Source organism: Cebus imitator, unplaced genomic scaffold, assembly GCF_001604975.1.
Source record: "Cebus imitator isolate Cc_AM_T3 unplaced genomic scaffold, Cebus_imitator-1.0 Scaffold125, whole genome shotgun sequence".
NCBI classification, from domain to species: Eukaryota; Metazoa; Chordata; class Mammalia; order Primates; family Cebidae; genus Cebus; species Cebus imitator.
The window spans coordinates 1,346,800-1,372,678 of record NW_016107440.1 but is presented as its reverse complement, the minus strand read 5'-3'; the positions used below and the strand labels follow the sequence as shown (position 1 = coordinate 1,372,678).

Sequence of the window (25,879 nt, the reverse complement as noted above, 5' to 3'; positions counted from 1 at the left end):
CTTTTTCCCCCCCCCCCCCCCCCCCCCCCCCCCCCCCCCCCCCCCCCCCCCCCCAGGCACCCTGTTCCCTATGCCTGGCTCCATCGGAAGGAGGCCTTACTTGGGAGCTGAAGATCTTTGCCTTCAGCTCCTTTGATTCTAAACTTCTCAAGGGCAGGGCCTCTGCCTGTTACTTTTCCCACCCCCAGCACCTAGCACGGCGCAGGGTGAGTACTGTGCTCAAGGCATTTGCTCTGAGTGGTTGAGGAGAGCAAGCTGGCTTGTTTGGGCCCCAAGACTGCTGTGCAGATGACAAAAGCTGTGGTCCCGTCCCTTCCCAGCCTGCCCCATCTCCCCCAGAGCCCCAAGGTGTGTTGACCTGCCCTGAACCCTTCAGAGCAGCCTGTGTGTGCACCTTGGAAAGCACCACCCCGAAGCCCGAGTCTGCACCCAGGAGCCCAGGCCGAACGGCTGCTCCTGGGATCGGGCAGCAGACTTCTCCCCAGCTCTGTCCAGGCCCGAGAGTGGGCCCTTGGCAGCTAACAGATATGGCCACTGGGTTCTCGAAACGGCGTGGAGGCTCCAGGTAGGAAGCCGAGCAGGGGGAGCCTCCAGTTGTTCTGGTCCTAGGGGGTCTCCTCCTTCCAAACCCCGAAGTCTCTCTCCCTGACACTCCCAGGGGACACCTGCCTACCTTTGACACCCTGGCCCAGGCCCCACCACACCTCGCTTCTCTCCCACAACCCCCCACTCATGGCTCATCTGATCTCTGGCTCCTGTCTACTTCTGTGCACGCAGCCCCGGCCTCCCCTCTCCTCCCACCTGTTCTTCGGAGGCCTCAGAGCTCTCAGGTCCAGCCTTCCAGACCCGCTGTCCTGGGACAGTGATGTTCGCTCCTGTTATCCACATCTCCCGTCCACCTTGCATGTGATAAAGAGAGTAAATAAAGCTGCATCTACTGCTCACTCAACTGTGCGGCACCCTCCTTGCCAGCCACACCTCAATATTGCCACTGTCACCCAAGCCCCTCCAGAGCCCAGGTGGTTTGGGGGCCTCACTGGGGGAGAAATGACATGGCATTCCTCATGTGGCCATAGAGGGTACTGTCCTGGGTCCCTGGAAAGTCGCCCCCAGTACCCCTGCAAGGGCAAAGGGGCCAGAGCACACCCCTGACCCAATGCTGGGTATCACTGCTCGCCCCTCCTCGGCCGATGCCCAGCGCTGGACAGCTTTGATCTCCAACCAGCACGAACATCATCAGTTTCTTCCAGAGCTTGGCTCACAGTCCCCATTCTCCCCCAATGGGAAGGTCAAACAAACAAAACCAACCGCAAAGCAAATGGGACAATTTTAATTCAACCACAAGTCAAATAGAAAGAAGTTAAAAGAATGTTTATGCAAACACGCGAGAAAAGAAGGGTGCAGATGAGATTAGGGGCGGGAGGGAGAAAAAAGAGGAGGAGTAAGAAAAGAGGGAAAAGGGAAAGAAAGGGAGAGTAAAGGGACAAAGAGAAAGGGACAGGAAGAGAGTGGATTTGGTCCAAGGTCCTGTCCTGGCCCATCTCTCTGCTCCTTCCCCCTGATGCTTGGTTTGACAACACAGCGTCCCATGCCCAGACTCCCAATTACTTGTTCCTGGTCTATGTCCCAGGTCCTCTCTCAGGAGGGCACATGCTGTCAGTCCAGACCAAACTCACATTAAATAAATTCCAATATACACTGTACAAGAACCGCAGGCCCATCCCTCATCTCACTGGCTGCCTGACCCCCAAAACAAAGCTCCTCCCCAGCTTCTCTGTGCATCAGGGGACATCTGAGGGCCGAAGAGGAAGGGAAAGGAATAGCTTGGTTCCCAAATTGACCTGCCATGTCCATATATAAAGCTAGGGGCACCACGTGACCCTCCCGCCCCCATGACCCGCCTGCATGGACTGGGTGGGGTAGGAAGGAGTGGCCAGGCAGCAGCAGTGCCCCCTCCAAGCCATCTGTGTCACCCTCACCCTGTGTCCATAGCCCAGAGTCCCCGCTGTCCAGCTGCTGCCTGAGCAGTACAGCCTGGGATAGGGGTAGGGAGAGGGGGTCGTGCAAACTGGTAAGGGAAAGTGACTCCCTTGGCCTTCCCCCTGGAAGACCCACATGACCAACAGCAAGGCAGGGGAGGTACATGGCAGGCAGGGGCGGAAGACGCAGGCAGGTGGCTCCCACCCTCCGTCACTCTGCAGGCGGGTGGGCCAGATTGGCCAGAACCTTGGCCTGGTCGACGGCATCGAGCAGGTTCTTGGCGTCCACGGCCAGGGTGTGTGAGGCTGTCAGCATCTGCCTCTTGCACTCCTCACTCAAGGAGGTCACGGCGTTCTGCTGTGCCAGCCGCATCTTGTTAATGAGCTCCGCCAGGTCTTTGTTGAGCAGTTTCTGGGTGCCCTCGATCTGTAAAAGATCACACAGAAGAGGCTGAGGGGGCCACAAAGTCCATGCCTGGAGGATGGGGAAGCCACAGAGGTATCTGCCTGCGTGCTGGCCAAGGCAGTCAGAAGTCCCCTGGAAGCGAATGGAGCAGGCCGAGTGCAATGCCCATGCAGGTGGAGCCAAGTCTACAAGGACTGACACCACAGCCGTCCCACCCCCGGCCCAGCCTGGAGAAGGCCAGTCTGACTTTCCCTTCATGACAACAGCCCCTCACGCTTTCTAAAATGTGAATCTGATCATACCACTGTTTTTTGTTTTTAGAGACAGTTTTGCTCTTGTCACCCAGGTTGGAGTACAGTAGCATGATCTCAGCTCACTGCAATCTCCACCTCCCGGGTTCAAACAATTCTCCTGCCTCAGCCTCCTGAGCAGCTGGGATTACAGGCACCCAATACTACGCCTGGCTAAGTTTTGTATTTTTAGTAGAGATGGGGTTTCACCATGTTGGCCAGGCTGGTCTCAAACTCCTAACCTCAGATGATTCTCCTGCCTGGGCCTCCCAAAGTGCTGAGATTATAGGTGTGAGCCACCATGCCTGGTCATCCACTGAAGTCTTGAACCCCTCAAAATCAACCACGAGGATTAGAATCAACTTCTTCCAAATGGTTAATGATATTCTGACCTCTTCCCATGAATCACAAATGTTCCTAATATTACCTAAAATGGTAAATCCTTTCCAAAATGTTTTCAATGGACTTTGCTCAGATCCATAAGAGAAATCACTACATATGGCAGCTATAGCCTAGAAATGTATTTCTTAAATAACAGAAATTGAAAGTAGAAATTACTCCTTGATTCATGGGCTGCAAAAGAGATGCAGTGAAAACATTAATCTTCTATATCTCCGTCCGATATCCTGAGTGAGTAGACACATTGTCAATTAGTAAGATTTTGAACATCTTTTTCTAAGTAGTAGACCTCAACAGTGGGCTTATGATAATCAGCAAAACATGCCGTAAACAGTTGTGCAGTCATCCAAACTTCGTTGTTACATTTACAGAGCACAGGCAGAGTAGATTTTACCTTTTTTGGAGGAGTTTTGCTCTTGCTGTCCAGGCTGGAGGGCAATGGAGTGATCTTGACTCACCACAACCTCCGCCTCCCAAATTAAAGCGATTCTCATGCTTCAGCCTCCCTAATAGCTGGGATTACAGGCATGCCCCGCTACGTCCAGCTAATTTTGTATTTTTAGTAGAGATGGGGTTTCTCCCTGTTGGTCAGGTTGCTCTTGAACTCCTGACCTCAGGCGATCCACCCACCTCGGCTCCCAAAGTGCTGGGATTACAGGCGTCAGCCACCGTGCCTGGCAGATTTAGCTTAATTCCTAAGGGCCCTAAGATTGTCAGAATGCCCAATAAGCACGGCTTCAACCAGTCACTTTAGCCCCTAGCAAGAGTCAGTCTGTCGTTTGAAGTTTTGAAGCCAGGCATGAACATCTCCTCCAGCTATGAAAGTCCTAGATGGCATCTGCTTCCAACAGAAAGCCGTTCATCTACATTGAAAAATCCGTGGTTTAGCAGAGCCACCTTCACTGGTGATCTGAGCCAGGTCTTCTGGAGAACCTGCTGCAGCTTCTCCATCAGCATGTGCTGTCTCACATTGCCCTTTCATGTTACAGAGGTGGCTTCCCTCCTTAAACCCCATGAGCCAGCCTCTGCTAGCTTCCAGCTTTTCTTCTGCAACTTCCAGAACCTCTCAGCCTTCATAGAATTGCAGGCCTTGATCTGGATTAGGCTTTGGCATAAAGGAATATTGTGGCTGGCTTGATCTTCTATCCAGGGCACTCAAACTTTCTCCGTATCAGCAGTAAGGCTGCTTCACATTCTTATCATTCATGTGTTCACTGCAGTAACTCTTAATTTCCTTCAAGAACTTTTTCTTTGCATTCACAATGTGGCTAACTGGTAGAAGAGGCTGACTTTTGGCCTATTTTGGTTTTCAACATGCCTTCCTCACTCAACTTAATTATTTCTAGCTTTTGATTTAAAGTGAGAGGTGGGCAACTCTTCCTTTTACTTAAACACTCAGAGACCACTGTAGGGTTATTAATTGGCCTAATTTAAATATTGTTGTGGGCCAGGGAAAAGGGAGGCCCAAAGAGAGGATGGGGGAATGGCTGGTTGGAGGGGCAGTCAGAACGCACACAACATTCGATGCTAAGTCTTACGTGGGCACAGTTTATGGCCCCTCAAAAGGATTACAATGCCAACACTGCCCATCATTGATCACCAATCACCATTACGGATATCATAATGAAAACGTCTGAAATATTGTGAGAATTACCAAAATGTGACACAGACACAAAGTGAGCAGGTGCTATTGGAAAAATGGCACAAATAGGCTTTCTCAATGCAGGGTTACCACAAATGTTCAATTTGTAACAAATGAAGTATCTGGGAAGTGTAATTAAAGCAAAATGCAATAAGGTGAGGTGTGCCTGTTCATAGCTGGTACTCAAGGGTATTTACAAATAAAGTGGATGGATGAATCAATGAATGAATTGGCATCCCAAGGGTAAAGAGCTCTCACATGAAACAAGGCAGCCCTGCCTAGGGCTCCTGTATGGGTTGTCACTGTCCCCCAGAGAGAGGCCAGGAAATGGCTCAAACTCTCCTCCCTTCTCCCACCTTGGGCAGCCACCGACAGTGGGGACAGTGGCGGGATGTGGTAGTCATCTGTGCCGCAGGGCTGGCCACTGGGAGGCAGGGGACCAAAGGGCTCCACATGGACAACCAACAAATGTCTATGGCACTGAATCATGTGCCTATGGCTTCGGTAACAAATTACCAGAAATGTAGTGGTGTAAAACAACACAGATTTATTGTCTTAAACTTCTGAAGGGCAGAAGTCTCAAATGGTCCCCACTGGGCTGAAGTCAAGGTGGCCACGGGCTGGTTTCTCTCTGGAGGCTCCAGGGGAGAACCTGTTCTTTGTCTTCTCCAGCTCTGAGAGGCTGCTGCCTTCCTTGGCCTGAGGCCTCCTTCCAGCCGTCATATCTGTCACTCTGACCTTGTGTCTCTGGTCACACACTACCTCCCTCTTATTTATTGATTGATTTATTTTGAGATAGGGTCTCACTCTGTTGCGCAGGCTGGAGTGCAGTGGCTCACAGCTCACCACAGCTTTACCTCCCAGGCTCAGTCAATCCTCCCACCTCAGCCTCCTGAGCAGCTAGGACTACAGGCACAGGCCACCATGCCCAGCTAATTTTTGTATGGTTTTGCCATGTTGACCAGGCTGGTCTCAAACTCCTGAGCTCAAGCAATTCACCTACCTTGGCCTCCCAAAGTGTTGGCATGATAGACGTGAGCCGCCACACCTGCCAGTGTTGTCACAGAGATCCCTGTAAGACCAGAACACCTGATCCTGGGATCCCCATGACAACACTGGACCCACTCCAATAATGGAGCACCATCTCCCCATCTCAAGGTCCTTAACTTGATCACATATGCAAAGTTTCTTTTGCCATGGAAGGTGACATGTTTCCCAGTGCCAGGGTTTAGGATGTGGACATGTCTGGGGACCCTGACTCTCCCCACTGCAGCCACCATCTCAAAGTGGAGCACCAAGACTCTTGTTTTGATTTTCAGTGAACATTTTTCATTAATCAGATTAAATAATTAAAGAAACCTTAAGTATTATTTCTATGACACATCCCCATTAATCTTCATACAGACAGTGACCAGAATAAAAGTAATAGGAGGGGGGAAAAGAAGGTGTGTCCCTTTTAGCATACCCCAGTAAGAATCCACTGCCATCATCTAAGGCCTGAATTAGGACATCCTCCCTAGCACCTGGCCGGTTCCTGGGTGCCCTCTGAGCCCTCTGGTGGTAGCTGATGGGATGAGCTACATAGAACCCACTGGCTGGGGACTCAGTGGACAGACATGAAGTTGTCCAGGCAGCCATCATGAGCCTCTGACGGAACTGTAAGTAGGGACAGGTGGGGGTGCAGGAGCAAAGTAACAGCCTATGGCACCGTCTGGGATAGGACACTCACCTCTGTCCGTGAAGATGACGGCAAGGAGGGCAGGAGATCGTCCACGCTCCCGATGAGCTTCCGCAGGGTCAGCCCCACGTTCTGGGGAGAGAAAGGGGCAGGATGGCCACCACTCCTGGCTACTGGAGAGAGCTCTCCTGAGGTGGTGCTTGCCCCCGCAAGTGGCCTGGGACTCAATTCCCCAGCCCAGCTTGCTCTAGGAGGATCTTCCCGGACAGCCAAAAGGAAGCACAGTCCTCCTTCCTTCCAGGGTGGAGTTGAGCTGCCTCCACCTCCCCAGCCTGGCCCTGCTCTCACCTTCACCACCACCACATAGCCCTCGGGGGGCAGCTGACAGAGCTCATTCTTGAGGTCCAGCACGGCCCGCACCAGCGCCATGACATTGAGGTACACCAGGTCGTCGGTCCGGTCCAGGTTAGCTGTGGGCTGGATGGACTGAGGAGAAGCAGGTGGCTGGTGAGTAGGGAGGGCCAGGGCATAGCATGATTCTCTCCTGGGGAGGCACTACTGGGGCTAACTCCACCACCAGCTCGATTTGAAAGGACTCTTCTCTAGAATCATAGTGTCCTGACCTGGGCTGTTCGACCCTGTCCACGTTGGGGGCAGTTTCCAGCCAGGGAGCCTTAACAAAATACTAGTGGTTGTCTCTCAGCAGACCAATAGAACCACCACCGGGACATGGGGTGAGGCAGGCTTTTTCAAGAGACAGGGTCTCACTCTGTTGCCCAGGCTGAAGTGCAATGGCACGGTCATGGCTCACGCTGCCTTGACCTCCTGGGCCAAGCAATCCTCCTGTCTCAGTTTCCTGAGTATCAGGCATGCCGTCAAGTCCAGCTATTTTATTTTTAATTTCGAATAAAGACAGGTTCTTGCGATATTGCCCAGGCTGATCTTGAATTCCTGGGCTCAAGCGATCCTCCTGCCATGGCCTCCCAGAGTGCTGGGATTACAGGTGTGAGCCACCGCATCTGGCCTGTGAAGAGAGTTTCAAAGCTCCTCGGGTGGTTTTAATGGACAGCCAAGGTTGAGAATCACTATTCCAGAGGAAAGCAAGCCAGCACCACCCCAGACAGCTGTAAAGACAATGGGTGCTGGAAACCAAGGGGGAGGCTCAGAAGAGGGAGGGAGCCTACACCCCTTTCCCTGGGGCTGGGCCAGGGAGCTCTGGGAGGGGTATGGAGGGTGGGAGATTGGTCCTTCCTCTTGCTTTTTCATGAATTAGCTGTGTGGTCTTAGGCAAGGGACCCCCATCTCTGGGGCTCATCTGTATAATAAGGACTCTGAACTGGATTCTGTCTGAGACTGAAGCTTTCATATTCCGTGCCCTTCAGCATTGTTCAACTCTCTCTCAGTTGTCATCAGTTTCAGCAGAGCCAACACATACCTGTGCGCCCAGCCTTGGGGGCTTCTGTGGGGGCCCCGTGAACTCCACTGCAATAAAAAGAACAGCAAGTGGGGGGCAGTTCTCAGCGCTCCAACCCTTCCCTTTGTACCTGCTGACATCAAATGGGCCCCCTCCCCTTTACCACCAGGAGACTTCAGGGAAATTAACCCTAACTCCAGGAAGTTGGCAGTCTCCCTGATTTTGCAATCGTCAAGGACAGCACTGTTGTCTCTTTTTTTTTTTTGAGACAGAGTCTCACTCTGGGCTGGAGTGCAGTGGTGCGATCTCAGCTCAGTGCAACCTCCGCCTCCCAGGTTCAAGCGATTCTCCTGCCACAGCCTCCTGAGTTGCTGGGATTATAGGTGCCTGCCACTACATCCAGCTAATTTTTTTTTTTTCTTTTTTTTTTTTTTTTTATTCTGGGTTTTTTCATTTTTTTCTTTTTTTTTTTTTTTTTTTTTTTTTTTTTAGTAGACATGGGGTTTTACCATGTTGGCCAGGCTGGTCTTGAACTCCTGACCTTCCAAAGTGCTGGGATTACAGGTGTGAGCCATCAAACCTGGCCTTCTATTCTCACCTCTGCTACCAGAGAGCTCTGTCACCACCCCGGGCAGCTCACCCTCCTAGGGCCTGAATTTTCATTTGTAAGATAACAGGGTAGGCTCAGAAGAGATCCTCAAGTCAGAAGGCTTGGGTTCAAATGTGAGCATTGCTAATTATTAGCTGTGTGATTTTGGATAAGTTACGTATCCTCCCTGTGCCTCAGAGGATAATAAATGGTCCCAGGCCAGGTCTGACCTGTGTCCAGTTCTCTGTGACTGCTGTCCTCCTCCTCCTACTCAGCACTGCCCCTCCAGGCCCCAGGCTCACTGCTGGCTGTTCCCTCCCTGCCTTCAACATGGGCTTCCAGAGAGAGCCTGTGGGCTCAGCTGCCCCTCCCACTTTCTCTTCTCTGTCCTCAGGCCTACAGAAGATGAGTCTCAGCTGAGAGGCAGGTAGCACTGCTTAACTTCCCCACAGGAGCCTCCGACAGAGCAGGAAATCAAAAGGAAGAGAGAATTTCCAACTCCTCTAAACAAATGCAGGAGGGGGAAGACCTGAGGAGGGGCCTGAGGATGTGGCTGCTGAGAGAAAGGAGGCAGGGCACCAGGCAGGGAGAGGGATGGGGTGGAGGGGGCAGAGGGGCAGCTGGCCCACCCCACAGCCTCTGAATTAAATCACGGCTGATGAGGCAGGGAACGCAGACAGACTCTGCTGTTCCCTGCCCTGGGTGGTGGGCAAGAATGGTGGCTCTGCACAAGGTGCCAAGCGGAAACCCCCCGAAGAAGGGCAGGAACACTCACTGTAGCCGACCTCCTTCTCTGGAGTCTGGAGGAAGGAGAAAAGAGAACATCGATGTCACTCGTGCGGCTCTGGAGACAACCCCCTCCCCTGTTACCCACTCCTCAGCCCTTCACTGTGTGTTTAGAGATTATTACAGCCATGGGGTCAGGGGTGCTTCTAGGAGCAGTTCCTAACCCAAAGAGACCTTTCTGGGAAGCTGAGGGGCGCTGTGGAGGGCGCCAGCCAGTGGTAAGGGCTCCATAAAGGCAGAGTTGAGGAAAAGGGCCATGTAGAGTTTGGCAGAAAAGGAAAAGACACCCGCCCAACACGGAAAGCTGCCAAAGAGGAGCTGGGCAGGCCTGGGGGTGGGAGCAAGCAGCGGTCCTATGGTGGATGAGGCCTTCCCAGGCCTTGGCACGGGTGTGGGAGCAAGCAGCGGTCCTATGGTGGATGGGGCCTTCCCAGGCCTTGGCACGAAGGAAGAGGCCTCTCCTGGCAACTCACCAATGGAGACTTATCATTCATATAAACCATGGGGTCCTGCAGAGAAAGAAACGAGAGCGAAGGACTTAGAATTCTGGAGCTGAAAGCACCAAGAATGCAGGGGAGCCTTGCCCCAGCCACCCGGGGAGGTGGAAGAGGACACAGATGGGCGCCGGGCATGGACATCCCAGATGCTCACCAGGGACTTCTCCTCCTGCCTGAGCCACTGGTAGTCCTCCACCATCTGCTTCTGCTGCTTGTCCAGGATTTGCCGCATCTTGATCTTCTCAGCTTCCCACAGCTGCTGGGCCTCTTCTCGGCTGCTGGGTCGGATGAAGTCCTCCTCCTGGGAGGATGGCAGAGAGAAGGGAGAGGATGCAATGAGCGTTGCTCTCAGACTCGGGGAGGGACAGTCCTTTGAAGAACCTCATGGCAGCCACGAGACTTGCCCCCGAGCAGCTGTGTTTTTCTCCTAAGTTTGTTCTTAAACCCCCAGCCATATGTGCAGACAGTTACTGGGTATCAGCCCGAGCATGTGCCTTTGCTGCAATGTGATACCAAACCCGGGAACCCATTGCTGAACATGCACTGTATTCAAATGATCACACCATCCGCTCACGATATTTTATCACGTGACTGCCCTGCTGTCATTGTCTCGGTGTTTGTGACAGTCGTTGTCATTTAACAGATTTAAAAAAGAAAACCTATGAAAGTCAATTAAAATCTATTTTAAAATCTACTAAAAGCATCAAGAAGGCTTCCAAGGGGATTGCTTTGCTTCATTGGATAGCATCATGCCCTTTCCATCTGTCTCCACCTAAGCACCAAGGCAGCAGGTCTGGAAGCTTCAAGAGACAGTGGTGCTACCTCTAGTCTCACGGTGTGCAGTCCCACCTGTGTCCATGCATGAGCAGAGCCTGAGAGAAGGAGCAGCAGCATGCATGCACCAACCATGCCTTTGTACTAAGACATCCTCTTATTAAGATAAGAGCTTGGGTTATTTAACAAAATGTTAGGAGGAATACATGAGCTAAGAGATAAAGAACAAAATTTCATGAAATACAGCTCTGTAGAGATAAGATAAATGCAATCATAGCTTGGTTATTTAAGCAACGATTAGAAGAAATGCATGAACAGATAAAAAGAAGAACAAAATTCAAAGAAATATAGCTCTACAGAGGTAAGATAAATGCTTCCTCTCCCTAGATGTAGTAGCCCAGCTGTTGCTGTAACTTACCTCTAGGGCTTTGGACCCATTCATAGTTTTAGCTGCTAGTTTCTAAACAGAAAGTATTGCATGTCCTCCTATTTTCCTTCAATCTTCCCCCACGGTTCATTTGTATAATCATCTGCTCAGTGCCTCTGAACTATTTTGCTCTTGTTCGGCACATGATAACCCTGGCCTCCTGGACAGAGGGAGGAGGAATATTATTGGCATCCTCTTGATTGCACAAAGCCCAGGATTTGCCTTTGCTGGGGCAGGATCCTCTGTGACATCTAAATGAGCAGGTCCCTCAGTTCCTTGCCTTTGAAGGGGCCATTTGCATACAAGTCACTTGCAGAAGATGCTAACAATGATCTCTTTCTACTTTTAGCAATTGGTAATCCCTACCAAGCCTCTTAAAAGAGTTTCCTCACTAAGCCCTACAAAACACACTTGAATATTACAATATGGTTTAAAAATGGTTATATTGGGATGTTTTTCTTAGTGCACATTGAGCTTCAATTACTGACCTTAATTTCCAGTCACATTTCCCCACAAATTAGGTTTCTTGCTGAAATAGTCTTTATTCATGAATCTGTTCAACAATTGTTTATTAAAAGCACTACTATGTGGCAGGGCTGGGTGCTGGGAGGACAGTGCTATTAAAATATATGATGCCCTTATTCTCATGGGGTTAAATAGATACTAGTTAGACCAGGGCTCCTCAACCTCAGGACTATTGACATTTGGAGCCAGGTAAGTCTTTATTTCCAGGGTGATTTACCATACATTGCAATATGCTTCCCCGCAATACATGCCTATAGTACATTCCCAGTGGTGACGAAAATGCCTCCAGACATGGTCAAATGTGCTCTCAGAGGAAAAATACCTTAGCTGAGAACCACTGAGCTAGACCTTATTTTAGGAAAACAAAGTCCAGCATCTAAGAGTATTTTATAGTCATGGGATTGATAAAAATAAAATCGGTTTTATTGATCAGAGGCTGATACTTCAAAATTAGGACATTTTAAGGGGATGAAAATCCCCAGTTAAATGTCAACACCTGAAGACAAAATGACATGGTTGCCCCAAGCTGTCGACAAATAGTAACAAACAAGAACTAAGTGCCAAAAGTTCTAAATATAGAGTCAGGGATTTCTGGATGTGAGAAAAATGTTTGGGTTGAAGAAGAGTATGGTAAGTACCACTGGGATAAGTCAAGAAAATTCTACAAGTATTTATAAGTATTTGTAAGTTTGTAAGTGTTGAGAGAAGATCCCATCACCAAAATAGCTAGCATGCCCCAGGCCTGATCTTACCACATATCTTAACAAACTCAGATTAGGAGGCTTATTCTGATGCCTTCCAATTTTATAATAAAACTTAAGGAGAAAATGAACATTTAAAAAATGGTATCTATTTGGGGTTGGTTTTGCTGAAATTCACCTCCAATATTACTAGGTAATGGACACTTACATTGCTAATTATATTCTATGCTTAAAAGGAATCGGGTACTCGTGGTGTTTTAAAATAACTCTCATAAGTTGTAGCACCTTCCAGAATTTGGCTATGACCCAGCTGTTGGCCTTATTTCCACCTCCACAAGTTCCCTTCCTGTTCTAGCCTAACAGTTCTTACACTTGTCCTGTGGTTTCCCAACACTCAGTCTTGGCTTCTACTGAAGCCTCTGCCTCTTCCATGCCCTGAATCTCAGTTTCCTCCTGTCCACACCTTTCCCATTTTTCAAGGCCAGCTTTTAAATAGAAGCTGGAAGGGGTTATCCCCCTCTCTGGACTCCCACTCTGTTGTACCCACGACCTTCTGGCTTGCATTACAGGTAAGTGTGTACCCGGTCTGCTCCTTCTGGTCAACTGCAAGCTCTCTGAAGGCAGAGCCTCCCCACTTCAGCACCGAGGACAGTGCCAGTGATCAGAGCAACTCGCAGTGTTTACTGAATCGTATTATTTTTATTTTATTTTTTGAGACAGAGTTTTGCTCTGTTGCTCAGGCCGGAGTACAGTGGTGCGATCGTGGCTCACTACAACCTCTGCCTCCCAGGTTCAAGTGTTCTCCTGCCTTAGCCTCTTGAGTAGCTGGGATTACAGGTGCATGCCGCCATGCCTGGCTATTTTTTGTATTTTTAGTAGAGACTGGGTTTCACCATGATGGCCAGGGTGGTCTCAAACTCCTGACATCAAGTGATACACCTGCCTCGGTATCCCAAAATGCTGGGAATACAGGTGCGAGCTACACGTCAAGCCTTGAATTATATTATTTTTAAAGCTCAATTGTGAGGTCTTCGAGAGAGAAACTGCTGCCATCCCAATGCTCGTATGGCATCCCACAGACTCCCTGATGAGTCAGGCTATAGAGCCACGCAGTAGAAAAACTGTTTTTCTGGGAGAACCACCTCTGAATTTCTGTTAAATGCTTCCAAATGCTTTGTGAAGAGCCTATTATACCTTCTCAGCATTCTACCTGAAAAAGACTTTCTCAGTGTTTCTGATCTGTGTCATAAAATGGAGCTTATATTTTTAACCTTTTGGGGTTTGTTTATTTAAAGACATGCTCATTATGTTCTTTTAGGCAGATTTTCCTTATGGCAATTACTTCTAAAGCCCTGACACAAAAGGTCTTTTTTCCTAATGTACAATCTCTTTATGGAACTGAACAAGGTCCTTGTGGAGAAGCAGGAATTGGACAAAGGCAAGCTACCCCTCAAATGTGCAAAATGGCATCTTTCTAGAATAACACAATTTAAAGCAAAACTCACTAAAACAATCAATCATGAATAGAGAGTCAAAGGCAGGAGGGTGGGGAACCGAACACAGCCTAAATTATGGCACATGCTTAAAAATGTAGTTTTCTTATTGTTAAGCCCATGCAAAGACAGAAATTGGCTAAATTAATATAAAAGAGAAAAATGAGGTAGGTCAGAGGAAATCTTATTTCACAATAAATCTTAATCTTAGTGCCTGGAATTCTAAGTTATCATGCTCATTTCAAAATTCCACTAACTTAAGAATAATGGCATCAAAGTAATATTAACCTACTTGCCTACATCTTCCAAATATATTATGATAAACATCTAATTCTTTTCAAAAAAAATCTTGTTACGTTTAGTGAGCCTGAAATACTATGCATGTATGCAGAGTTAAGAGCTAAAATAAGGGTTTTAGTTGGCTTAATAAAATAGATCAAGTTCATGGCAACTGACCACTAGGGACCATATGCATGGAAGAAGGTGATTGATGACCAGTGGGCATCTGGTTATAAGCAAAAGTGTCTTTTTCACATAAGAGCTGACAATCAGAAGCCAGCCATGAAGCACTCGGGGCTTCACCCACAGTTAACAATACCCAGTGACAAACAGCTGATGAGGGAGGTGGCTCAGGCTCCCGCTCTAGCCGGTGAATGAGCCTGTATTCCCACTAGCCCTGAACTCCTCACCCAGCAGCAGCCTGAACAAAAGGCGAAGGGGAAGCAGCCGTGAGGAAGTCTTTCCTTAGAGATTTCGCACCAAAAGCCGTCAGGTAGGAAGGATCCTTTACACTCCAGCACCACTAAGATGTGCCGCACTCTGCCTAGGAGCCTTCATGCTGCCACAGATCCCCGTACCCCTGGGGCTCAGGAGAGGGAGAGATTTGTACCTCTCTAGCTATAGCACCAGCATGGTCAAGGGCAGGTTAGGTCCAGCTAGTGTCCTCCAGAGCAGGGCCTGGCTTGGTCCCTAGCCTCTGTTGCGTTTGCAAAGGGGAGGAAGTCACAGAGTCCCCCCTTGGTGGCCTGACTGGTGCATGGGAGCACCGAGGGCCCTCTTGAGCTGAGGGTGTGGGGTTCCCAGTGTCCCCAGCCACCTCCCTCCAGCAGCCTCTTCAGTCTGGGCAGGGACCAGCATGCAGAGCCCTCTTACCCGCATGCTGTGGCGTTTGAAGACATTGTGCCGGTGGAGAGGTGGGGTGTGCAGTGAGTTAACGGGAGATGGATACTCCATGGGGCTGGTGAGCGTAGGAGAGCTGGCACACAGACCCTCGGGGACCTATTCAGGAAAAGCAAAGAAGCACAAGGCACGGGACAAAGCAAGAAGGTGGACAATTAGCTGCTACGAACATGAGCACAAAGAAACCAGGCATGGGCACCATGGGGGATGGGGCTTGCTCTCCAGGAGTTAATAAAGGACACGACGTGGGCCTTCCATTGTTCCAAGAGAGATGGTGGAGCAGAGTGGCCTCTCATTCATCCAACATCCCCCACCATGTTGCTCTGCACACAGTGGGGTCCATGCTGGTTACTGACCCACTGAGACCAGGGCTCCTCCCTCAGGACTCTTCAGAAAACAGTTATGTTTCAGTTGCATTACAAACTGACTGATGTGGCTAATGCAGAGATTTCAAGAAATATGCATGAATTACTTTTTAAAAATTCAGACAGGCTCTTGCTCTGTTGCCCAGGCTGGGATGCAGTGGTATGATCACAGCTCACTGTAGCCTTAAACTCTTGGCCTCAAGTAATCCTCCTAACTCAGCCTCTCATGTAACTGGGACTATAGGTGCATGCCACCATGCCTGCCTTGAATTTTTTTCTTAAAAAATAATGTTATCACAATTTTATTTTATTACTCTTTGTTTTTACAGATGGGGGTCTCAGTATATTGCCCAGGCTGGTCTCAAATTCCTGAGCTCAATCAGTCTTCCCATCTCACCCTCCTTAGTAGCTGGGACTACAGGTATGTGCCACCATACCTAACCCCCTGTTTTAAATATCACATAAGGGTATATTTCTTTCTTTCCTTTTTTTTTTTTTTTTTTTTGAGATGGAGACTTGCTCTGTCACCCAGGCTGGAGTGCGGTGGCGCGATCTTGGCTCACTGCAACCTCTGCCTCCCAGTTCAAGCGGTTCTCCTGCCGCAGCCTCTCCAGCAACTGGGACTATAGGCATGCACCACCACACCCAACTAATTTTTGTATTTTTAGTAGAGACAGCATTTTACCATATTGGCCAGGCTAGTCTTGAACTCCTAATCTCATGATCCACCCACCTTGGCCTCCCAAGGTGTCGGGATTATAGGCGTGAGCCGCCGCGCCTGGCCTGTTTCTTTAAGGACAATGCTTTCACCTTCTGAACCAGGCTTTCTCTTCACATGGAGAGGATTTATCTATTAGTCCTTGGATGGTCTTGTTTGGGTACTCAGGCATTTCCTTGGGAACAAATATAGGACCATGGGGCACCACCTTTCTATAAAGGGCACCAAATAAGTGGACATTATTTCTAGTGGCTAAGGGGCTCCATTTTTGGGCAGTGACTCTGAACTGGGAGATGCAAGAGAAGACATAGGAGGAGACTAGACTCCCTCTCTCCCAGAGGCAAGAGAGACAGAACTGGGCAAGAGACAAGAACTGTCAGCGACCCACAGCCTGGGCAAGAGTCATGGTTGGGGATAATGGAGCCAGCAGAAAGCACAGGTAAAACCCTGCTGTCTCTTCAATGGCCACCCACGTTCTGGATGGGGCCTCTCTGGGGAGCCCCATGGAGTTACTCCATTTGCTGGGGAACATTCCCTGGGATTACTTCTGGGAAGAAGGTCAGGGAGGCCTTGGATGGGCAAGAGAGCAGCAGGCAGGCACACATAGCAGCAGACACTGTAGACAGAGGGACGGGGCTTAAGGCAGGTCTTAGCTGAGCACAGCCTGGGAGAACTGCATTTCAGTTCTTGTGATCTGAGTCTACATTCTGTTCTGGGTACCAAAGAGGAGGCAATCTAGGCCATCTCCATCACCAAGATGGGTGACTGCTGTTCCTCTAAGGCAAAGGAATGGAGTTTCAGGAAGGACCTGGATGAGGGGTAGACCCGAACTTCCCACCATCTTGTTCTATCTTTACCTGGAACTGCAGCTTCGGAGCCAGGAGGTTGGTTTGTGGAGGGGGTCTGTACTTAGGCCGGCTGGGCTGGAGAGAGAACACAGATGGGTCAGTCTCTGTCCCTCTCCTTGAGTGAACACAACTCACCAAGGGGAAGATCAGGTTGAAGACACCTCAGGCTCATTCCAAAGGAAGGAAAGTTGAGGAACAAAGCTGTCAAGAAACTCATTTTGCATCCACTTTTTTTTGTTTCGAGACGGAATCTCGCTCTGTCTCCCAGGCTGGAGTGCAGCAGCGCGATCTTGGCTTATTGCAACCTCTGCCTCCCAGGTTCAAGCAATACTCTGGCTCAGTCTCCCAAGTAGCTTGGATTACAGGCACCCCCCACCACACCCGGCTAATTTTTGTATTTTTAGTAGAGATGGGGTTTCACCATCTTGGCCAGGCTGGTCTTGATCTCCTGACCTCAGGTGTTCCACCGACCTCTGCCTCCCAAAGTGCTGGGATTACAGGTGTGAGCCACTGCGCCTGGCCTGCATACATTTATTGAGCACCAATTACCTGCTGAGTGGTGGAAGGTACAAAGAAGCCACCTTGCACCCTCCTGGGGCTATGGCTAATTGGAGGGTTAATGATCAGTGTATGTGTGGCCTCCCTATATATGGGAGCACCCAGCAAATCAGAGCTGCAGAGCCACAGGCATGCGGAGGTGGCAGCTCACCTCACCAGGGGCTTGGGCACTCACGGAAGCTGCATGGAGGAGATGAACACTGAGCCAGGCCCGAGGGGAAGGGTGGGACATGTCAGACAAGATGGACAAATGAGAAAAGGCCTTAGATAGAATCAGGCATTGCTATGGAATGAATATTTGTCCCCCCTTTCAATTTGTACATTGAAGCCTGAATATCCAATGTGATGGTATTTAGGAGGTGCAGGCTTTGGGAGGTAATTAGGGTTAGATAAGGTTATGAAAATGGATCCTATGATGGGATTAGTGCCCTTATAAGAAGAGAAAGACCATTCTGTGTCTGCCAGGTGAAAACATAGTGAGAAGGTGGATGTCTGCAAGCCAGACAGAGAGCCCTCACCAGACACCAGTACCTTCATCTTGGACTTCCCAGCCTCCAGAACTGTGAGAGATAAACATCTGTTGTTTAAGCCACCCAGTCTGTGGTCTCTTGCTGCAGCAACTCCAGTTGACTAAGACAGGCATGGCCTCTCAGACCCACCCACCTAATGGCAATGGGGCCTTGGCTCCTGAGCTCAGGGTGTCCATGTGGGGCACAGATGCAGGTACTAGACCTAAAAGATCCAGAACACTCCCATTTATGTGTCCTCATGGGGATCTCATTTGTTCCTAAGAAAACTCCTAGAAGAGAAGCCCAGCCTCTCATGGGACACTTTTGAGGGATGATTCTTGACCCAGCTGTCCCACAGGGTGGCTGCTGCCTCAAAGTCCACCTGCCAAGGCACTGATGTAACACACTGACAGTGTTGGTGGACTCTGGGTGAAGGACTGAGAGAGGGCTGCAGGGGGCATCCTGCCTGCACAGTAAGAGGGGCATGGATCAGACAGGGACCTGGCTCTGCTTTGACTCACAGGACTTATGAAGCCATGGCTTGGCTTACCTTGGGTGGGGGTTCCTGGAAGGCTGTGGGCTCCAAGATTTTGGGGGTTCGGTAGCGAGCATTCCTCTCTTGCTCCATTGCCATGTCCTTCTCCATCTGATAAATGTCACTGCAGGGAGTCAGGTCAGATGGGGAGAGAAACGAGGTCAAAGCTAGATGCTACTTAGGGCTCCTCTCTGTACTGTGTGGAAGCCCACAGAGGCCTGGGCAAGGCTGCTAGGTCCCATTTCCATCTCCATCCCCCCTGCAGAGTGGCCTGGGGAGAGCCCCCTGAGACAGGCTTGGGTTTGGGCCCTGAGGCCACATTGAGGTGGAGGATCACAGGAACGAATCCAAGGTGGAAAACTATCCTTGGAGAACCAGTCCAAGCCCAAAAACACAGCAGGATCCTGACTGCAGCCCCACTCCCAGGCCTTGTGCCCTCCTGGGCTTGTGATTGGCACCAAATCTCTATACAGATTTCCAAAGTCCCAGCCAACTGCATGGCCCTGGCCTAGAATCCACATCTCCTATACCTCATGAAACATCTCCCAATGCATTCCTACTGTGTGCTGACAAGGGTGTGGGTTCACAGGCTAGCCCTGTGCATGCCTCTCACCTTTCTTACCCAATCCAGTGATCCTAACCTGGGATCACACATGCCAGAGGACTCTGGAACTATTACTGCCTATGAGGCTGCACATTCATATGGGTATCAAGTATTATATATTACTGAATATGTGATACTATGAGGTACTTGGTATTATATTTTCAAATGTGCATGCATTTTATTCTATATAATAAAAATGCATTATATAGCCTACTACATTTTGTTCAGCAGAAGATTTAAAAAATATAACTATTGTTACATAGAGACACTCAAAATTTGACCTTGGAAGGTCCTTTCCTGCCCGGAACAATTAGGAAACACTGACCAAAGCCCTTCTGAACTCTAAGGAGGAAGTGTCAGTGGTGGCGGGGGGAGGAACCTGGGGTCTTCTGAGTCTTTCAGGGTTTTTCAGATCGAAATGGAAACCTGCTCCCACCTGCACTTGTGGTGGGGGGGCCTGGCCAGTGCTTCTGAGGGGAACACCTCTCAGCCCAGGAGAGGTGCCTGCATAGCTCCCTGTGGCTCTCAAGGCCTCAGAGTGAACGAGGACTCCCAGCCCCATCCCCCGGCAAGCTTTCACCCTCCTAGATTCCATCTTTCAAATACTTTTATCCTGCAGCCCATTGGCTTCTCAAGTCTCTTATATGAGGGACCAACAGAGGAGTCTAGAATTAACTGGGAGGCTCACTGAAGGGATAGGCAGGAACAGGGAGGCCTTTTAAGCCAGAGGTTTTGCAGATGATGTTGAAGGCCCTGCCCCATGTAAAACATGCCGGGTCACCCTGAGTGCCCCTGGCCTGGGCATTGCTGGCATTCCCCGGGGTACCTCCCCACCAGGCAGTTTTCAGGCGGTGCTTTCTTGTCCTAAAATCAAACAAGGCAATATGTTGACTACAGTATTTAAAATCACAATATTTTGAGTCAAGTTCCAGACTACCTAAAGCAGGGTTCAGCAAACAAGAGCCCACGGGGAAAATCTGGCCTTTCCTCTATTTTTACATGGCCCCCAAGCAAGAATGTTTTTTGCATTGTTTTAATGACTAAAAAAATTAAAAGAAGAAAAACATTTACAACACAAGAAAATTATGTGAAATTCAAATTTCAGTGTTCATAAATGGCGTTTCACTGGAGCCCAGCTATACCCATTCATCGAAGTATTGTCTATGGCTATTTTGTCTCCTGTCTAAGCTAGGAGAGTTAGAAGTTTTGGCAGAGACTTGCATAAACGGCAAAGCCCTAAATATTTACTGTTTGGTCCTTTATAGAAAGGGCTGACTCCCATCACAAAGGAAGCCAAAAGAAGTCTGATCTCCCACAGGAGGGCTAATGGCAGGCTGGCCACCAAGAAAACTGGAGGACCCTGAACCTCTGAAACACATGACCTTCTTCACCAGCAACCTCCCCAGCCCTAGGCAATGATGGCTCTTGGGCACTGACGGGCCCTCAGGTCCCTTATCCCCCATTCAGAAGGGAGAGGTGGCCCCTGGGTCACACTCTTGATAACAGGTCAAACATTACTCCCTTCCTTGTATCTGGGAGGAAAGATCAAAGTCAAGAGGAGAGGTGAGAGGAAGCGGGTGGCATCCCCAGCACCATAAAGAGCACAGGCACTTCAACGAGAGTCTGCTTCAGGCTTTTGATTCTAACCTAGAATATATTTTCTGAGCACATCCTAGGAACAAGGCTTTGTGCTCCGTGTTGACAGACACCCAGATGAGCCAGGCTTCCCCAGGGGTGCCTTATCTCTGGGCTCATATCTGACAGTGAATCTGGCTTCAGCCTCCGGTCCTTGACCCTGGCCCGTCTCATTTAGGGAGATGCAGTGCAAACCTCTCTGTGTGCTGCTGGTCTTGCTCCCTGGTGCCGCCGGGGGTCGGTGGGGGGGCCCAGCCCCCGGCCCACACTCCATGCTCACCTGAGGCTGCACACCAGCTCGGTGAAGCGGGGCCGGTCGCTGGGGTCGTAGTCCCAGCAGCGGGTCATGAGGGTATAAAGGATCGGTGGACAGAGGTCGGGCTTGGGCAGCCGGTCCCCTTTCTCCAGCACTCCGATGACGTCCTTGTTCTCCAGCCAGAAGAAGGGCTGCTTCCCAAAGCTCAGGATCTCCCACATGCACACGGCTGGGGTGGAAGAGAGTGTCAGGCCCCAGTCTGGGGGACACCAGGCCAACCCATCCAGGACAGCACCATTGCCATTACTGCTCAGTTTCAGCCAGAAGCAGCTCCTATGGTCCTGCCTCTCCATCCAGCACACTGGGGTCTTGCCCACCATCGTGGCCCACCCAAGGGACCAGTGACCTACAACTGCAGGTAATGACCCAGGGCCTTGCTCCCTAGACCCCGTCAGGGTGCTGCAGGATCGAGAGGTGGCAGTCATGGCATGTCATTGGGACCACATGTGCCTTCTTCTTAGATGGGAGGGGAGCCACTCCCTAGTAAAGCTGGAGTTGGAAGCCTCACACCAACACTTGGTGCCTGTGTGGCTGCGGGCAGGCTCCTGACTCATCTGAGCCTCAGTTTTTTCAGCTAGAAAATGAGAGTAACGATAATATTCTACGGGGTTGGCTGTGGGAGAACGAAGTGATGGTCTTCAGGAGGTATTCTGGAAGGGGCTGTCTGTCTGCGCCTGCCTTTGCTCTCTCCCCTCCCTGCACCTCTCTCAGAACAAGTCACAGAGTTTCATCTTAGTTTCTGGGGCTGGTAGGTGGGACACACATCCCACAAGAGCCTCTTCCAGGAAGATGAACCTGCACAGTCCAGTTCAGCCCTTAGCCTGGATCACGCCCTACCCCACCCCCGCTGGCCTCCCCATCTCTGAGACTTCTCAGTGGCCAAAGCAAAATAGAACCCTGGGAATGAGGGGTGGGGGTCAGACCCCTGCTCCCCGAACCCACCCCATTAGCCTGGTTGGAGGTGAGAATCTGAACCCTTTTTCATGACCTCTCAAATCAGCACTCACCAAACATCCAGACGTCACTGGCTGTAGTGAAGCGTCGGAAGTTAATGGACTCTGGGGACATCCATTTGATGGGGAGGCGAGTCACAGAGGCTTTGGGTGGGCAAAGAGGTTGATTTTTAGGGAAGAAATATCAGAATTATCCAGAAATACATGCTACTTTCTGGAGACCCTTGGCCTGGGCTGTCCAACCGTAGATTTCCTTTTTCTGGAATTTTTGGCTTCAGCAACCCCTCCAAGGCCACAGCAGAGGCCAGGAAGTCCCCTCACCTTTGTAATAGTCCTCATCCTCAATGTACCGAGAAAGGCCGAAGTCCCCCAGCTTCACACACTCGGGGGAGGCCACCAGGATGTTCCGGACAGCAATGTCCCTGGAAGAAGGGTGCCAAGACCAGGGTGAGGCCCTGCCCACCCCCATGGGGGCAGGGACACTTCAGAGAGACAGACAGACAGATGGACAGAGAAACAAACAGTGCAGCCCAGGGATTCGACGTCCAGAGCAGAATCGGGCAGCTCCTGCGGGTCACTGCCCCCACCGAGTGGTCTTGCTGCAGCACAGCTCAGGTGGGAGCCCAGCTGGCCCCTCTGCACCCCAACACTCGCAGGTGCACGACCATCTTCTTCCCTCTCGCTGCCGGGCTGTCTCCATCACCCCTTCTCACACATCTCCAGCTCGAAGCCTGGCTCAGGTCCCTAGGATCTGCTACCTTCCACTTCTGTGCTGTTGCCTACACTGTCCCCCCTGACAGGGCGGCTGTCACCTGTTGATTCTTCAAGAATAAACTCCAACTACTTCCCTGCACACAGTTATTCTCTCACGTCTGCATTTGCATAGGACTGGTTAGGCCTTTGGAATAGTAGGAGCGGCAGCGGCAGCAGCACAGCTAACTCTGATGGGGAACTGAGGATACCAGGATCGCACAAGGGCTTCGCATACCCTGAGTCATAACACAGAGACCCTCAGACCTCCCGGTATAGGGGAGGAGACCAGGCCCAGGGAGCTGAAGGAACTTGCCCAGCATGTCACCGGTGGAAAAGGGTGTTGCCCAGGTAGGCTAGTCCAGGGCTGAGCTCTCACTCCTCCCAGGAGACACTCTGCTGACTCAGTTTACCCTGTGTTCTTGCCATCACTCCCAACCCCAAACTAGTTTGCCTGCTTGCTTCTCATAGGCAGGCTCCACTCCCTAGCATTTGTTTTTATAGTTGAGGTGATGACTTAAAAGCCTGGCAGCTTCAAATGAATAAACAAAACAAACAAATCTCTCATCCCATCACCTTCGTCCTGACAACTGATGTCTCTAGTGTGACGCGCATGCTAGAAGGTAAGCTTCACAAGGAAAAAGATTTTTGCTTGTTTTCATCACAACTTTGTCCCAGAGCCTAGGCCAGTGCCTTACACAGATGTGTTCCATATTTGTTGGATGGATGAATGAATAAGTGAATGGGTGGATGAATGAATGAATGCAGGGTTTTATCCCCTGATGTGGCTTTGTACAGAATCAGACACAAGGCCATATAGTCAATGTCAATGGCAAGTAATGGCCAACCACTAATTCCCCTGGGGGTCAGGTTCTCATCGCAAGGAAAGAGCACAAAACCAGGTAGGGCAGGGGCCAACTCCACAGCGACAGGGAGGTTTGGACTCAGCAGCCCAGGGAACGAGGGTGGTGTCCAGGCCAGGACTCTGGGATCTTCCTGGCCCAGCTCCAGCCCAGTCCCTTCTTCCTGGGCCACGCACCATCAAGCCGGTGAGCTGGAGGTGAGTGAGCTCTGAGCAAAGTTGGGGGCAATTTCCTGGCACTTGCAAGGGAGGTACTGGAAGGTCTTGAGCTCTAGACAGACGCCTCGGACTTCAGAGTTACTCCCAACAACCCCATGAGGTACATACAGTGCCTGCAACTTTACAGATGAGGACACAGGGTCAGAGAAGTTGCTCAAGTGCTCCAAGTTGCCGGGACAAGCACGGCCAATGCTGGGATCCCAACACTGCTCTGTCACACCCAAGCCCTGCTTCTACCCGGATGCCTTGAGGACTTGATGACGGCCCGGCTTCCATGCTGCCGGCCACCCCTCTACCCTACCTGTGCACACAGTTGATGCTCTCCAGGTAGGCCATGGCTTTGCATATCTGCAGCGAGTATAGCACAAGGGTGAGCACCTTCAGGGAGTTCTTGTTCCGCTCTAGGTAGTGGCCCAGCTGCGGGAAGGGGGAGGTGCCATCAAGACCCCTGGTTGGTCCCAGCATGGAGACAGGGGCTGGGTGCTGGCAGCCCCCAACCCTTCCCTGGAGGCGACGAGAAGCAAACCCAAAGCTGGCAAAATGTTCCAGCAATTTCCTTGACAAATAGAGCCTTTGGCTTGCTTCAACTGAATACAGAAGACAGGAAGCTGGGAGGAGGGGACTGTGCTCTAATGCTCCCCCCGCCCCGCTGTGGCCAGTTGTCACCACAGGGTCCCTCTTCTGCCACCTCCAGCTCACCTCCCCATAGGGATACAATTCCATGATGATCCAGGTGGGCTCCTCTTCAATGATGCCTATCAGCTTCACGATGTGTGGGTGGTCCAGGTTCTTCATGATCACTGCAGTGGTGGGGGGGTGAGGGGGGGGCAGGCAAGAGGGACGGGTGGAGCTGCTCAAAGGTCTAATTGAGCAAAGGCCTCTGTTCTTCCAGCTGGGGGAACGGGAGCCCTCCTCCAATGTGGGTCCCTGCACTGTTCCCCCATCCCTTCCTGGGCCCAAGCCCCTCCCATCTTGGAGGCCTGGTTGGTCCAAGGGGTCCCTACCTGCCTCACTCATAAACTTCTCCTTGTTGTCCAGAGTGCAGTCTTTCTTGCAGGTCTTGACAGCTACGTTGATATTCTCCCCTTTCTGCAACAACAGTGTGTTCTGAACCCCTTGGTCCAGCCCAGCGCTCAGCAGTGTTCCCTCCCGGCCTCCCCATGGCCTCCTGCAGACATCCCTGCCAGCTGAGGCCCCTTTCTCCTATGTCTCTGTTCTCCTCTTTCTCTTCCTCTCCTCTCCTTCCCTGCTCCCCTTCTTCTTGATCAGGGTCTGTTAGAAGTGAAAAGGGCTTTAGTGGTCAAATGGTACAAGCCCCTGTCCATCCGGCTGAGGACACTGAGATTGAGAGGCTGTGTGACCTGCCCAAAGCCAGGGCCACCTGCAGGTCATTATCATGTGTGGGGGCTGGGTCTTTCTCTCTCTCATCATCATTAGATTTTACATTCTTGCTGCCTCTTTCTTTCTGCTTGGCCTTTCCCCGGGCCTGCTAGCAGCGTGACCACAGCTGTCTGCTTTGCCCTGCCCCGTCAGAGGCCTTGACAGTAACTCTAGATCCTGCCTCGTCTTTTCTCAGAACTGTCTTTACCCCGCCACCTGCTTTGTGTTCTCCTACCAAGAATCAGTGACCCTTCTCCAGGTTCTGCCTGTATCTCCATCCCTGGTATTTTGATACCCTTCTTGGAAATGACTCGTCTCCATTATTCTCTTAGTATTTAATAAATACCGCCACACCCTGTGGACAAGGGGCCCTAAGGGCTCCGAGTGGATGAAGGCTGCGCCAACTCCAACCTGCTCAGATTCGAGCTCTGGCTCATCCTACAGACACGTGGAAGAGGAGTGACAGGGAAGAGCCTGGAACTCACGTGATTCGTGTAGACACCTTCATAGACCTCCCCAAAAAAGCCTTCCCCAAGAATACGATTCAGGACGACATCTTCACGGACAATGCCATACTGTGGACCTGCACAGATGGAGAAAACAGTCGCAGAGCACAGAGACCAGTGGCATCCGCCGGGGAACCCGAGTGTCTGCAGGCTGTAACGCCAGGCATCGCCAGACCAACACCACCTCAGCCAAGGTCCAGGGGCTGGGCTGGGGAAACAGAGGTCTAGAATGTTCCATCGTCTCAGACCCAGGGAGGAGCCATCACCCTGCTCCCTCTGAAGGCTGGGTCCCAGGTCCGAGTTATTAGAATCCCCACACAGCTCCATGGGCTCACAAAAGAT

General features: G+C 50.8%; 1 protein-coding gene across 1 annotated transcript in view; it reads right to left on the bottom strand.

The window, feature by feature from the left end:
• Positions 1-1,309: 1,309 nt before the first annotated feature.
• PTK2B (protein tyrosine kinase 2 beta) overlaps positions 1,310-25,879 on the bottom strand; it is a 130,980-nt gene continuing 106,410 nt past the window's right edge. Inside the window, exons 15-31 of the mRNA XM_037742657.1 lie at positions 25,517-25,614; positions 24,656-24,740; positions 24,351-24,451; positions 23,953-24,068; positions 22,142-22,242; positions 21,875-21,964; positions 20,832-21,036; positions 18,328-18,436; positions 16,720-16,785; positions 14,753-14,878; positions 9,835-9,981; positions 9,657-9,692; positions 9,173-9,197; positions 7,830-7,876; positions 6,743-6,880; positions 6,446-6,526; positions 1,310-2,406 (exon numbers count right to left, since the gene is read on the bottom strand). Of these exons, the coding sequence (XP_037598585.1) occupies positions 2,191-2,406; positions 6,446-6,526; positions 6,743-6,880; positions 7,830-7,876; positions 9,173-9,197; positions 9,657-9,692; positions 9,835-9,981; positions 14,753-14,878; positions 16,720-16,785; positions 18,328-18,436; positions 20,832-21,036; positions 21,875-21,964; positions 22,142-22,242; positions 23,953-24,068; positions 24,351-24,451; positions 24,656-24,740; positions 25,517-25,614 (1,787 nt within the window). The 3' untranslated portion in view covers positions 1,310-2,190. The remainder of the gene's footprint in view (positions 2,407-6,445; positions 6,527-6,742; positions 6,881-7,829; positions 7,877-9,172; positions 9,198-9,656; positions 9,693-9,834; positions 9,982-14,752; positions 14,879-16,719; positions 16,786-18,327; positions 18,437-20,831; positions 21,037-21,874; positions 21,965-22,141; positions 22,243-23,952; positions 24,069-24,350; positions 24,452-24,655; positions 24,741-25,516; positions 25,615-25,879) is intronic.